General features: G+C 39.7%; 1 protein-coding gene across 2 annotated transcripts in view; it reads right to left on the reverse strand.

The window, feature by feature from the left end:
* Positions 1-2,066: 2,066 nt before the first annotated feature.
* Positions 2,067-14,448, reverse strand: part of zswim6 (zinc finger, SWIM-type containing 6) — a 61,253-nt gene continuing 48,871 nt past the window's right edge. For both annotated transcript variants that reach the window (XM_072372092.1, XM_072372091.1), the window contains exons 10-14: positions 13,288-13,423; positions 12,031-12,188; positions 11,154-11,317; positions 10,990-11,071; positions 2,067-6,104 (exon numbers count right to left, since the gene is read on the reverse strand). In XM_072372092.1, coding sequence (XP_072228193.1) covers positions 5,242-6,104; positions 10,990-11,071; positions 11,154-11,317; positions 12,031-12,188; positions 13,288-13,423 — 1,403 coding nt within the window. In that variant the 3' untranslated portion in view covers positions 2,067-5,241. The remainder of the gene's footprint in view (positions 6,105-10,989; positions 11,072-11,153; positions 11,318-12,030; positions 12,189-13,287; positions 13,424-14,448) is intronic.

A 14,448-nucleotide genomic window follows, 5' to 3' on the forward strand; every position in this document is an offset into this window, starting at 1 on the left:
TTGTTCACCTGTTGGAGCAGCGAACTGAGCTGTCCAAAAACGTAAGTAACGTCTGGAATAAGACCTCTAAATGAAGATGAGTTGAGGAGGAGATGTCTTGGATGGATAGGAGAGAAAATGGAGAAAAAGGAGGATTAAGTTTAAACCCTTTTCTTCCCTTGATCATCATGGGAAATGTAAGATCACCAGGAGATAAAATGGACAAATTTGGAGCCCCAATGAGGATGCAGCAGGAATATCAGGAAGAGACCTGGCTGAATGAACAACTAACAGCTCTCTGCTCAGCTTTAAGACTATTCGGGCAGACAGAGACTGCAAACAGAGGGGTAACAGTAAAGGAGGATTACAACAGATGGTGTAATCTTAGACATGTCAGAAGGACTGTCTTGTCTCTGCACCCCAGATGTTGAACTATGAGTTTCTGTTCGTGTTGTCTATTGAAAAGTAATATAATGGAATATCTTTGGAGTTGGTGCTTTATAAACAAAACTGAAATGAATTTAACTGAAAAGTGTAGCACACAAAAAAGGTTGTAGCGAGGCGCTGATCAGTGGGAACAAATCATTTGAAAAACGTAAAACCGACACCTCAATCCATTCAAGATGACCTCTGAAAATTTCTACCACACCTTCCTATCTGCTACAACTGTCTACATGTCAGTCAGCTGATTTATATTTTATTTATCTAATCCATCGATAACAATAGCATATCTTTAATAAGAATTCATACTGCAGTTTCAATATCAATAAATCATTATTGAATTGAAGTGAATCATTATGAAAATAAAATACTGGCACAACTGCACAGATCTCCAGTGGAAAAGTTGAGCAGATTCCTGTGATATACAACAGAAAATGTTTCAAAATATATTTATATCCTAGAAAGGAAGTGACAGGGACACCAGTACTCCTCCTTAGTGTTGTTTGTCTATAGAGATGAGGGGAAAGGATCTCTTAAAACAGTTTAATTAGAAACTAAACAGTTTGAGCAGCAACCCTCATCAGATCCCACTTCAGTCCTTTGTGATTCTGAAATCTGATATCACGAGAGAAACCACTTCTTTTGCTTCCCAGAGTCAGTAGTTTTCTCTAATGAGGCAACAGGACCAAATAACAGGCCAGTCGCCACAAGGATGCATACTCCTGTTTATCTATGCATGTATATCTGATTTAAGCAGCTGTAAGTGATTAAGACTATGAACACATCTTCCTCTCAGAAAACTAATTTAATCAAAACAAAGTCTTGATTCATTAACAAGTTTATAAAACAGTGATTTAGTTACATAAATAAATTGATCAGTGTATCAAATCGCCTCAACTTCATGAGCATGTCGACATGGTTTTACAATCATTTACCTCACGTAATAAATAAAGGGAGCATCATTTCTTTCTAAACGAAGGCGCTAATAACAGACAACACCGAAAAACAGATGAGATGAGCTTTTAAAGCACAGAATACGAAGCAGGTTCAGCTACAAATGAAAGACACTAGAAGGCTGTAACACAAGTCAGTTGGCGCATGGAGAGTTTGGTAGTCACAACTCTCATTTGGTTATTTTAAAGCATTAAGACAAGGCAAGAAAGAAGGCTGTTCTTGTGAGGAAGTCTAGAGAGAAATGACAAATCAGCTGAAGAGGCGGAGAAATGAAAGTTAAGAAACGCCGGAACAGTCGAGACCCACAGTGAGAGCAACTTTTTGTCCTGCAAAGTCGTAATGTGAGAAGAGGCGTGGACATAAACCGGCTCTGTGGCCTCCAAGCGTCTCTTTCTCCCAATTTCACAGTCCTGGACACATCTCTGAGTACAGGAGAATACACACTTCCTGTCTTTTACCCCCTGCCCCCTCCAGCAGTCCAGTCCGTGTCTTCAGAGTGAAGCAGGCGGCGTTTTCCCACCGATGCAATGCAAGGCGAACGTGTTGAAGTCCTCCTCCCGCCCCCCACAAACCAAAAGTACTGCAGCTTCAAGTATTGTGCCTTACATAGAATATTCTGTCATAAATTAGTTAACATATACAATTTTCAGTAATCAGACATATATTTTCATATATACAGGACAATAAAATGCTTTTCTTTTTTCTTTTTTGTCTTTTTTTGTTTGATTTTTTAGAGAAATCCCTGAGAACATATGTTGACAGTTTCTACAAGAGTTAGCACTGTGACAGTTTAACGTCAGGTTTACATGACAAATGTGTTCGGAAAATGAGCAGATCGAACATGCGAAGACAACACTGCAAAGCCCGAAGATGGCAGTTAAACAAATTTTGATCTCAGATTTTGTTTTCCTCGGCAGATGGGCGAAGAGGTCTGCAGGGGAAGGAGTAAAGCTGAATCCTTTAAAAAGAGGTACTCGTCACATCAGATGGAGTTGCTCCATTTGGTTTAAAGCCGTTTGTCTTCTCTTTGAGGCTGTGAGCGTTAGCTGAGGGAAGTAGCAGGAGTGCAAGGCCAACATTTAGCCACTGGACGATACAGGATACACTCAGTGTACAACTCTTAACGCCCTCGCTTTCAAACGTGTAAAGGGAAACGCATGTACATCCACAAACTGAAAACTTCATGGTTTTCTACACCTCAAAATCAGGGATCAGATGCACAAACTGTGTGAGTAATTAAACCAGAAATCACCAAAGGGTGGTGCTTAGAAAATAAACATAATTTAGACCAGACGTGGTTTAAATGCCAACCACATCTAATCTAAATTGAGCAACATAATTTGCAAGAAAAATATTTTCAGGGATGCACCTACTGCAAGTTACTTCTTCTATAAAACAACCCCTCAAAACAAAAATATTCAGTTTACTGTAATATTAAGAGACAAAACAACATAGTTTGTCATGTGAACGGCTGAAAACAGATTTGTACCCATTTTCTATATGAAAAATGACCAAAATAATTTGATTAATACTTTTTTAGACAATTTTAGACAAAGCTGCAACTCAACATTGGACTTTTTTCCCCTAAATTTCAAAGGTTAAAACATAAATTAAAACATTTCTAATCAAACTTCCCTGTTTCTTTTTATTTGAACTGTGAAGGAGCTGGTTAACATTTAAGAATGATGGAGGTTTATGTTTGCACTTGCTAAATTCATGGCACAGTCCCTGTACATAGCCACAGATGTAGGAATTTGTAATACATACAAATCATTTGCATGAACTGGAATATCAAAGCAGCACTGATGAAGAGTAAGCATGTTAAATCAAGGCAAAATGTATGACTATTTTGTCTAGCAAGTTATTTCTTACTCCTAGGAAGTTTCTATGAATAGAGGACTTAACTTGAAGCCAACACTTACCTCCCTAATCAACTTAGATACTCATTACTGAGATTTTATTACTTTCTATATTCCTTGTAACAACACAAATGTACTTGTTTTTAGTCCGTTCATACTGGTTTAAAGATATTTGTGGGTCTCTAAGGTGACTGTTTTAAATTTTATTTTATTTTTACTTCTTTTTAATAATATTGGCATATTTAAGAAAGAAGAGAATATTGTAGAAGGGCTAGCAATCACACAGTTTATTTATAAATGTACTTGAATGCTGTTTTGTTATTTTTGTCTCGATCCATCTGAACCCACAAAATCCATCTGCCCTAATATCAACAGGCAGAAGAACTGCCAATGACTGTTACCGCTTCGGCTAACTTTATTTTCAATTTAGCATTTTGGTCTCCACACGGTCTCTTTTTCTTCTTTTCAAATAAAATATATTTTATGTTTACTCAGAACGCTCATCCTGAGGGAAACTAATGGCTTAATGGGTCAACCTTCGCATCACTACTGTTTCAATTAGCAAGCCTGTGGCTGTTTTAGAATTTTTCACTTGCTAACTTTGTACTTCACCAAGTTAGTGAGCAGCCATTTTGTAGTGTTGTTCAAAAGTTCAACTTAGGCTTTTCAACATCTATAAAATACACTACAAACTCTTCCTGTGGTTGACTAAAAGTAGTGTACAGAAGCTGTAAAAACTACATTGGTCAAGAAAGACTATCATGTATTGTGGCCTGGAGTTAGTTGCTATGGAGTTTATGTTAATGCTAACCAGCGCTAGCTACCGCTAATGTTAGCGGCGTTTTTTTTTTTTTTTAAACCCTATAAGAATATGTCTCAACCCTTAAAGTAGCTAGTCTGGCAAATCTCATTTTCTGTCTTAGTAGCAGGATTTGTGAAATTACTAATAAAATATGGACAGGAACCATATTTAAAAATAAAGTTGTACAATTTAACAGTTAGCCTCTTAGAGCTTACTTCTGAGATTTCTGCCTGTAAGCTACAACAACTGGGACATAGTGGCTTTAAAAACAGTTATTTACCAAAAGTTGTTTTGGTCTGACATATAAAAAATGCTTTTCATCTACAAAATTAATCAATTAATAGTATATTGAGGATTAAAATGTGGTCACAGCTACAGTTATTGTGTAAAGTCCAATGACAATAGATTTAGGTGCGCATATATTTTGTCCGAAAGTTTATCTCAGTGTTTTAAAGAGAGATGTTAATTACAAGTTCTCACCCAATAAATGCAATGTTCTGCTTTCCAGGACCTTACATTTGGAGTGTATGAATCCTGCCAGCATTTGTTTACTGCAATCTGTAACTGAATATGTTCAGCAGCTGTCTTCCCCATGTGAATCCTCTATATATTATTTATATCATATAACAGTATCGTTTTTTTTAGTGCGAACAACTTATGAGCAAGGATGTCGGTGTGAACTGGTATGATATCCAGGTCTAAAACCTAATCAGTCAGTATGGGTCTCTACAACACCATCTTGACCAATGTAATGCTCTGTGCTGCAAGACTGTGACCGTTACAGGCTGGCCTACATTTTTGGCTTACTGTGGATATGAGGCTCATGTAAATGATGATCTTTGTAAATCTTCCATGAATAATTAGTGGTTTTAATCTTTATCTACTCAAAGTTTCATGCATCTGGCCCCTGGCGGTGTTTAAGGGTTTAACTGTTTTCTGTTTTCAGGTTAAAACTTGTCACCTTTAGGTGTCATATGTGGCTTTTATCACTTTGGGCTGTTCAACATGAATATCTGTGCTCATGCTTATTAAGTTTTCACATCACTGTCTTAATTATTTGCCTTCAGGAAACTGTTCTTCTTCGCGGTCCCAAGTCACAGGAATAAGATTCACATGAATGTTGTCTTTAGGTGGGTTTTCACTTCAAGTTAGAGAGGATAAAAAGGAGACTCAAGTAAAAAGCTGATTCGGTCACGTTATCCCATTTCAACCAAATCTTTCTCGGACAAGCATCATGAGCTTCTTCTTGCCCTTGTAAATCTGTTTCAGGTTGTCTATAAATTGTGTGAACTGAATGTGTCCGTCATGTGCCATCAGAAACGTCTCTCTAGCTTTACTAAGGAACTCTATGAACTCGCTGTAGTGCCGCGGGCTGATGTGTGTCAGCCGAGAGTGTGTCGTGTTGATGTAGGCCCCGATTGTGGCGTCCAGTAGCTGCCTGAGTGGAGCTTTGTCCAGAGACATTAGCTTCCCAGAGTTCCTGCGACTGTGCAGCGCCACCATGCCCGGAGTCGTTAACGTGCATCGTCGTAAAATGTCCGACAAGACTGTGGCACACTTCACGCTTTTCACCACCAGGGGGATGACGGCTGCCAGCTCATTTTTCCCCAGCGAGTGGCTGAGTGCGCATGCCCAGAGCACGTCATTGATGGCCGGATGTGTGTCTTGGTTGTAGCTGAGGTTCAGGTGCGTCATGGCTAATGTTGCTAGTTTGTACGCCCTCATGGGATAACCGCGGTGCTCCATGTAGCGGGCTATTGTAAACAGCTGTGTGTAGTTCATTCCCGTGGCAGCAGCGTCCAGTACAATCTGATAGGCTGTCTCGAAGGCAATGTGGTCCTTCTCGCAGAGCGTCAGAGCTGAGAGGGCACAGTTTTGGGGGTCCTTCATGGCACACTGCAGGGCCAGGGTTCGGGCAGAGTTGGACAGGTTCTCCTGCTGATGGCAGTCCAGATGTAGGCGGACGATGGTGCTGTTGGACATGACGGTGCTCGCCACAACGCTTGTTGCCTCGGTCGGGGTGAAGAGGGTGAACCAGCTCTGCATGATGCTGTCCAGCGCAAAAACACCTACACAGAGAAGAAAAGAGATGTTAGCATGAAGAATCTTTTTTACCGGAGCTACCACAGAACGAAAGGCTGAGGAGATTGTATCAGCTACAGGGTTCATGAGCTGTCCGCACAACAACATAAAGCTACAGACGAATAAAATCCAGTGGGAATCTGAGAGAATGATCCAAATGAGAGGCTCCATTTTAAAAATCTTTGATGGAAACAATGTTTGTTATCTTTATGCATGCATTTTGAAATGTAAGCTTTTACTTCCCTGGAAACAGAGTTTTATCAGAATGAGAATTTGTGATGTACCCCAAGGATCAATCACAGATCCTCTAATTTCTCATTTGGCATTACTATAAGAAAAAGTGTTTACAAAAGCATTAATTTCCTATATTTTCCCTGTCAAGCAGCCAGACTTTCTCATAATCTTTTAAAGTGGTTTTGAGCAATAGTTCTCCTGGTTTTCTGAAGGTCTTTCAACGTTCTTCTTTGCTGCTTTTTCACTCATTTTCAGTCCAGTTCTGGCACCTGACTATTTTCAGATGAATATGTTTTTTTTTGTTGGTTAACCCACATAACTCTGACATATGAGTCATTCAAGCATAAAAAAGGCACCCAACTCAAAGGATGAACCGGTGTTGTGTCAACATATAAGGCAAAAACAGAGTTTGTACTTCTGATGAGCTCTAAAGTCAATATTTGGTCTGAGCTCATTTATTCTTCAACACAGCCTGAACAAGCTTTCTATCATTTCTTTAAATAGTTAAATAGGAATAGTTCTCCAGGCTTCTTGAAGGACATCCCAAAGCTCTTCTTTGGATGTTGGCTGCCTTTTGTTCCGTTCTCTGTCAGGATGATCCCACACTGCTTCAGTAATGTTGAGGTCCGGGCTCTGGGGAGGATTCATCCCTCCATAAGATCTGTTGCCACTGGTTTTCAGTTCACTTCTTGTGTCATTTGGCATAGCTCAGCCTTTTCTCCCTGTTTCCCTTCCTTAAGAATGGCTTCTTGACAGCCACCCTTCCATGGAGACCATTTCTGATGAGGCTTGGGCCAACAGTAGATGGATCAGCTGAAGGTCCAGATGCATCTCTCAGGTCCTGTTTCAGGTCTTTGCTGGATTTTTTCCTCTTTCTTAAGGACATCACTTTCAGATACTGTTCATCTGCTGTAGATAGTTTTTTAGGCCTGACACTTCATCTTTTGCCCTCCACTTGTCCAGTTTCCTCAAATGTTTTAAGGACACACTGCACACCATGCTGAGATATGCCAAGTTTTCAGATAATAGCTCTTTGGGAATCAGCTTGTTTTCTGTCTGTCAAACTGAGTTATTTTTTTCATTGATGAAACTACAGAAATGGGAACAAATAATGTGTTTTTGTGACAGGCTGCTGGTAACAAAGAGCTTAAAGATACGATTTAAAATGTGATCTTTGCTGTGCTTTTGCATATTTCAATAAAAGCCAGATTGGGTGTCTTTCTTTTGAAAGTTGAAAGTTTATATTAACTATCCTCATTTGAAAAGTGTTGATATTGGATGTTCACCTAACCCTGTACAGACCTGTACACTGATATCATGATGTGGCTCTACGATGGATCTTGCCCATAAACGAATAAAACCAACAAACGACTGGACCGGTTTTATTCTTTTATGGTTAACTGGCATGATTAGGACGATTAAAACAACCAAAACCATCCTCTACCAGAAACACTTCCAACAATACATCATGTACATGTAACATTGTTGTGGTCATTAACTTGTGTTTCTTTTTCTCAACAGGTATCCTTTGAATGGTGTTATGGTGTTTGTTGTCCCCTCTTTCCTGTCCTCTCAAACCCCAGCTGGTCGAGGCAGATGGCCGTCCTTCCTGGTTCTGGTTCTGATGGAAGTTTCTACCAGTTAAAACGGAGTTTTTTCTCTTTCCACAGTCGCCTCGTGCACGCTCAGGCCGGGAGATTGAACTGAAGAGAAGTTTCACTGCAATCTGTTGGTTTCCTTGTGTGTGAACTGGACCAATTTGGAATTTAATAAAAGTGGATTTGATTGGATTATGATTGCATTGCAATTAATTGGATTCTAATTGGCTTGAAAAGGATCGTTTCTTTGAGGTGCCTTCAGGTGACATTTGTTGTAATTTGGTGCTATATAAATTAAATCGAATCAAATCGAATTGATCACTAAATGTCCATTCACCTGTTGCTGTAAATGATCCCTTACAAATGCCTCCTGGTGTAGTTTGTCAAAATATGGTTAAAAGGCTTTTAAAATAAACATTTATTTCCCTCTACAGTAATGTTTGTAAAAGTGAAAGTTAAACTGCCCGTTAAGACCCAAAAAGATAATAATCTTGAACAAAGAAATCGTTATTCAGAACGCGTCACAAGTCCTACACCGGACCTTTTCCCTTCTAATTGGATTTTCTGTCTCTAGCCTCTGACATTATATGATGTGGCCCCACTCTCCAACACCAACTGGAATGTTCTCAATGAGTCCATTCAAACTTCTGCTCACAGAAACAGGGAGTCCTTGTCACTCCCCTTACATTCACATGAAATCATCTAGGAGGAGGGTTTCCCTCTGGACACAACTTCCTGTCCACTTCAGGGAAATCAGCTGCTGGGCTTCAGTATTCAAGTCCAGACATAAAGACCCACTTAATCAACCAACAGCCAACAACACCCCATAATTAATGCCCTCCCAGTCAGCTCTCACAAACCCCCTTACAGGTCATGTGAAGTCTGACATGCACAGACAAGAACATCTTAAAGTATTTGTAACTGACCGTTTGCTCCTTCCCTCAGTCGTCACGAGAATTGGACTGTTTTAAATTTTTGTCTCTTTTTTTGTTGTTGTTTTTGGGTTTTTTTTCAATCAAAAACAGCAGCAGCTGTAAACAACACCACTGTTTGCACAGTCAAAGGTTGTTTATAAGGTAGAAAACACTTCTGAGTAGCACCATAACTCAACATTTAGTTCAGAATGAGGAGCACTGGATAAATAAAGTGTACCAAATCCTGGTGCCACAGATGTGTCACTGGATATCCATGATAATAAACACATAAATTATTAGAATTACACCTTTTGGCGCTGGTCCTGGGAGAATTACCAATATCTCATCAAGTGTGGGTGTTTCGGGTGACCTTTTTTAAACTGTGATGTGCATTTATGCTTTGATTAACTGAGACATTTAACTAAGATCGGGCTGTTATTCATGTTGATGCAACAATAAAATGAAGAAGTTGTTTCAAAATGTAGAGAAGCTGTGGTGAATGCAGCTGTATCTCACCTGTAAACTTGTGGCTCTCTGACAAGTAGAACCCAGTTCATTTAAAATATGGTCATGAATGCTCTTCTAATACTCTGAGAAACTTTAACTCCTTAGCAAACCCAACACACCACTAAGGAAGAATCACTCTTTTACTAAACTGATCTTTTGTGAGTTTGTCTTGATGAAAGCCTTTGGAAAGTCTACAAATATTCTTTATGTAGTGCATGTACACTATATCTTCTTGACCATAGTCGTATTTTTGTTGAGTACTTTGCAACATTTACGGAATAATTATTTAAAAATAAAGATCTATGACAAGAAAATAGATTATATGATCAAAAACTAAGTTTCTGTTAGAATTTAATAGCTTACTTCTATTAATTATGCTTTTATTGAAATAAAATGCAACATTTTCTCTCCACGAGAGAATGGCTGTATTACTGCCATAATTTCAAAGTGGAGGAAGAGATCTGTTCAAGGACGATAAAGAGGACAGAAAGAAGAGTAATTGTTACGTACATTCATATAACACTAATTATTGTGTTAGTCCAACTGAACTCAAGTCCAACTGAACTCAAATCTAGCTTCTCCAAAAAAGACCAAGATAATCCATATAATGCAGTTGTTGGTCAAATCGCTCGTACATGTGTAAACTAGACTCAAATGGACTAAGGTGCTCTGTTCATGCACCACACTTCCATCTTTTTGTAAAAACAGTAAAGTATAAGTGTATATTAATACAGATTAACTCCCAATAAAGCTGCTCACATTCACATATTTCTCTGTTTCGTTTGTCAGATGGCTACACAAGGAATAAAAATCGGCCATTACGACTACGTCTCATCTCGTGGTCACTTAAGGCATTTCCAGACGGTCGCTCTGCTCTAATAAAAGCCTGATTTTATAACCCCAGCGTCTGACAAAACCATGATTCAGGTAACTTAAAGACATGTACTATGATCTCCCACAAGGATGGCAGGGTTGCCAGGTCTGTGAGTTATAAGCAACTTTTGCTATTTCTTCTTTTTTTTTGTTTTAAAAAGAGTTTTTTTAGGGCTTGTTGCTGTAGTGTAGCTGCTTATACTCGCTGCTCCGAGGAAGCATTTTGCCCGTCTAACGAAGCATAAATTGTGAAGTTTGTCACCTCGTCTCCTTCCCACTTTTTCACCGTCCCTGCACTGCGGTCCTGAAATTTCCCAGAAATGTTGTGGAGTTGTGGCATGTCTGAACGCAGTTGTCTGCAGCGTTTGCTCCGAGCTTTAGGCTGACATTTTCCACCCAGCATTCTCGTAAAAGATTAGCAGGTGAGATTCTGGAGCCTTTACTGCCTTCATGTTCTTTTCTACCGATCTATATGTTGTTCTCCGCTCACTGTGGTCATTAAGGACCTCAATAATCCATATTCCACATTTTGTAAAGAAGAAAAATGTGTAATTTTTTTGGATCGTGTCCTGACAGACGTCTCCTTGCACCCTCCCTCATGTTTCCTGTAGTGAAAGCTTATCTCCTGCACAAAAATCAGGGAATCTGAACATTTCTGGTATTGAGGAAAATGTGAAAAGTGTTTGACCTTCAGCATTGGTGTTTCTAATGAATGAGACATTGACTGGCAGGAAAAACAAACCTACCGACTTCAGTAGCACAGGTAACGAGCCAGCGCACCATCTCTCTCCTCCGCCAGTTTAGCGTGGACAGAGTCATTCTCATTACCTGTGAGACACATGACACACGTTAGCCGAGTCTGCATGACACTGAATGTGTTTTCTGTGTGATTCTGGGTGGGTGTGTTCACCTGGAGGCCCAGCTCCAGGGAGACTTTGAGCAGCGTGATGTCCGGCAGGCTCTCCATGAGCGTGGCGATTTTGAAGGCATCCTGGGCCAGTTTGAAGATGTGGGAGGACGAGTGGATGTTCTTCTGGATGGTCTCTAACACTGTTTGTAGCTTACAAGCGTCACCTTTAGAAGACAACAAACAGAACAGAGAGGGATCGCTGCTTACAACAAATCTTTTTCTCCACTGTCACAACACGGATTTAACATCAGAACAAAATGTGACATTTGCAATAGTTTCAAACAATGACGCATTGTGTTATTTACAATGATATAGTTAATATTTTCTGTTTGAACAATTAAACCCAACTTAATGTCTTTTGATTAAATAAATGCATAAATCCAGAAGAAAAAGTTGCCTTGGACACCAACCAAACTGAGCAAAACTCATTTTCCTCAACTTGCAGTCTGAGTTTGTGAGCGCTGCCCGAAGCGCCGCAAAAGCTCACATTTCTCGTTTTTAACAGATTTTAGAAACCATGTTTGTAACCACATTTAGAATCATTTTCTTTTGTTTTAAAATAGCCAGCTGGTGTCTGTAGATCCGGCTCAAAACAATAAGTATGAATCTCGTTCATGGTGGCGTTTAGAAATACCAGGCAGCGTTTGTAAGCGTTTTGTTAAGAAGGTTATAACATCTGATCAAAAAAAAGAGTATCAAAACAGTGTAAGGAATTATTAAGATAAGAAAGGGGGGATATATGAAGCACTATAAGGTGTTTTTGTGCTGTAAACTGTGACGCTCAATGTGACTTCTTGTCTTAAATGTAACTCGGAACCCTGAAGAGGCCCCGATGTTAGCTGCTGGGAAACATTTGAGAGTTGTATGCGTGCTGTACCTTTAGCAGCAGTGAGCATGGTGGAGGCCAGTTCACACTGTTGGCTCTCTATGTGACTCAGAGTGAACCAGCGAGGGTAGCGGTTGGGGACGACCGACACTATATGGTGAGGCCGAGACAAGTCACCAGAGGGGGCCGTGGACTCGAGGACCGGCAACCTGAGCATAGAGGAAAACTTTATTAGTTCAGAAACACACAGGATGAGACATATCTGCTCAGACAAAAATATCATAGGGGTAAAGAAGTTATGAGTGCAATGTTCCCTCTCAAGGATCAATCAATAGTTTTCCTTTGTGTGTCTGCACACCTGAGCTCAGGTGGATCTTTGCCTCGGGCTATGAGTGCTGAGAAAAAGGTGAGTTTAAAAATAACAGCTCAATTCCTTTCCAACTGAACCACAGTGCTGTTACAACCGCTTATAGCTGCTGCACTTCAATAATCCTCCTTTTGTAACTCCAGAAGAAAGAATCGGAGCGGATTCATTTGTGCCAGAGGAACTTAAGTTTTCTGTGCCGGTCAGGGAGAAAACCAACAGCATGTATTTATTATTCACACGTTTTTATAAAAGTCCTTCTCAGCAGTGTTCAATTATTCAGTGAATATTCCAGCAGAAGGAGGTTTTGTCATAAAAACAGTGTCCCACATAGGTTTGAAATCTGCCTCCATCTCAGACTTGAGAGAGCTGAATGTTTCTCTGCCTTCTCTCCTATCATCAGTGTGTGCTTTAAATGCACATTTTTCTGACTTTCAGGCCAAACATTCAGGCAGGGGGGGAAGTTAAATCAACCAGGAGCTGCAGCACGATCCTACAGATGCTGAAGTACTGCATCATCATCTCTACTTAAGTTTTTAATGTGTACCATATGCCTAGAATCTTAATTTTCATTTCCATTATTAGTTTTTTATTATAAGACTACTTTAAGACATGACAGACAGCTTCTCTAAGAGGGTTCAGACTGTGTTGAAGAATAACGGTGCTCAGACCAAAGCTCATTAGAATTGTACAGCCTTATATATTCTGTTTACATTTATATTTGTACATTTTTAATAAATTACAGCACATAGTTCCTGTTTTTCTGGAAATATGTGATCTTCAACAACATGTTTGCCTCCAAGAAATATCGAAAATCTCCACAACTGGTGGACAAAACCCATCAAATTCAAAGAGTTCAAAGTGTTATTTTCTCAAAGTTTACTCTAGGAGTACAGCATTTGGTTTTATTTCTTAGCATTCGGCAGGTGAATGGAGGGACTCACCTCATGGCCCTCAGTGCAATTCTGTACGCCAGCTCGGCGTCATGAGGTAGCAGGGAGGTGAAGAGATACTTGGCAAAAGTGTGCATGGGGACGCTTTCCCTGTAGAGTATTTCTCCCAGACCGCTGTAAGGACCAGCTGGAAAAAAAAAAGAAAAAAGAGAGATCAGAGTCAGCCTGAGAACAGAGCCGTGCAGCCGACAGCAGCGCAGCGCTGCGCTAGGCTTCAGATATGACTGGACAGAAACCTCGTGCACGAGATCGTTTTTCTCGGCCTGATGTGTCAGCATCACTGATGCCGCTGATTAAACCCATAGAGCGAGCTGCACAGTATGAGTCAGCTGGAGAGCTCTTTTTTGGTCACTTCTCGTTAGAAGAACATCAGAGTACATCCCGAGTCTCACATGAGTCTAACGGCTAAAGACTTCCAAGAAAATCTTTAAGATGCAACCGCAGAGTTCTTCTTTATTACAAATGTATATGTGAATGAGATCAGCTTTATCGGGAATTCTTATGTAATAATATACATTTATACTATTTTTACAAAAGGAATTCGGTGCATGTACAGAGCACCTCGGCCATTATCCGTGTGTTTGTCTGGTTTGGAGAAGCTCGAGTTTGTATTTAGTGGTTTTTTTGTCTCTAATTCCACAGTAACATGCTCAGTGGGTTGCTGCTTGTGTTTTAAAAACAAAGAAAAGCTTATTTCTTGAAAAAGCTGGGCGCTGGAGTTCTTACTTTACCTCCAGATGAAAACGCTTTGTGTTCTAATGGTGTATTTATAGTTTCTGAACCATTACAAAGGGAAAAAAGTGTCACTTTTAACACAAATGTTTCAGGTCACCACACATTTATAAATACGGTCATAATACTTTCTTTGTCTTTATTTCTGTGTCAAAAAATCCAAGGAAAAGATTAAAAGTCACAGTGTTTGTCCGTCTCTTTAGCTGTCTGTGGCTGAAATGTATTCATTCTCATTGAAACTTAAATCATTAAAGACATGAAAAAACTAAACAGGAGATTATTTATAGGTATTAGTTCAGATAAACAAACTCCAACTGATGTATTTTTAACAGCTTTTGGACCGTTGACCGTTGACTAAAAGAAAGAAGAATACATTGTGGGTTAACCCTTCCCTCAGTTACATACAGGCAGGGACTTCCT

Source organism: Leuresthes tenuis, unplaced genomic scaffold (genome assembly GCF_036924035.1).
Source record: "Leuresthes tenuis unplaced genomic scaffold, fLeuTen1.0.hap1 SCAF_19, whole genome shotgun sequence".
In the NCBI taxonomy this organism is placed as follows: Eukaryota; Metazoa; Chordata; class Actinopteri; order Atheriniformes; family Atherinopsidae; genus Leuresthes; species Leuresthes tenuis.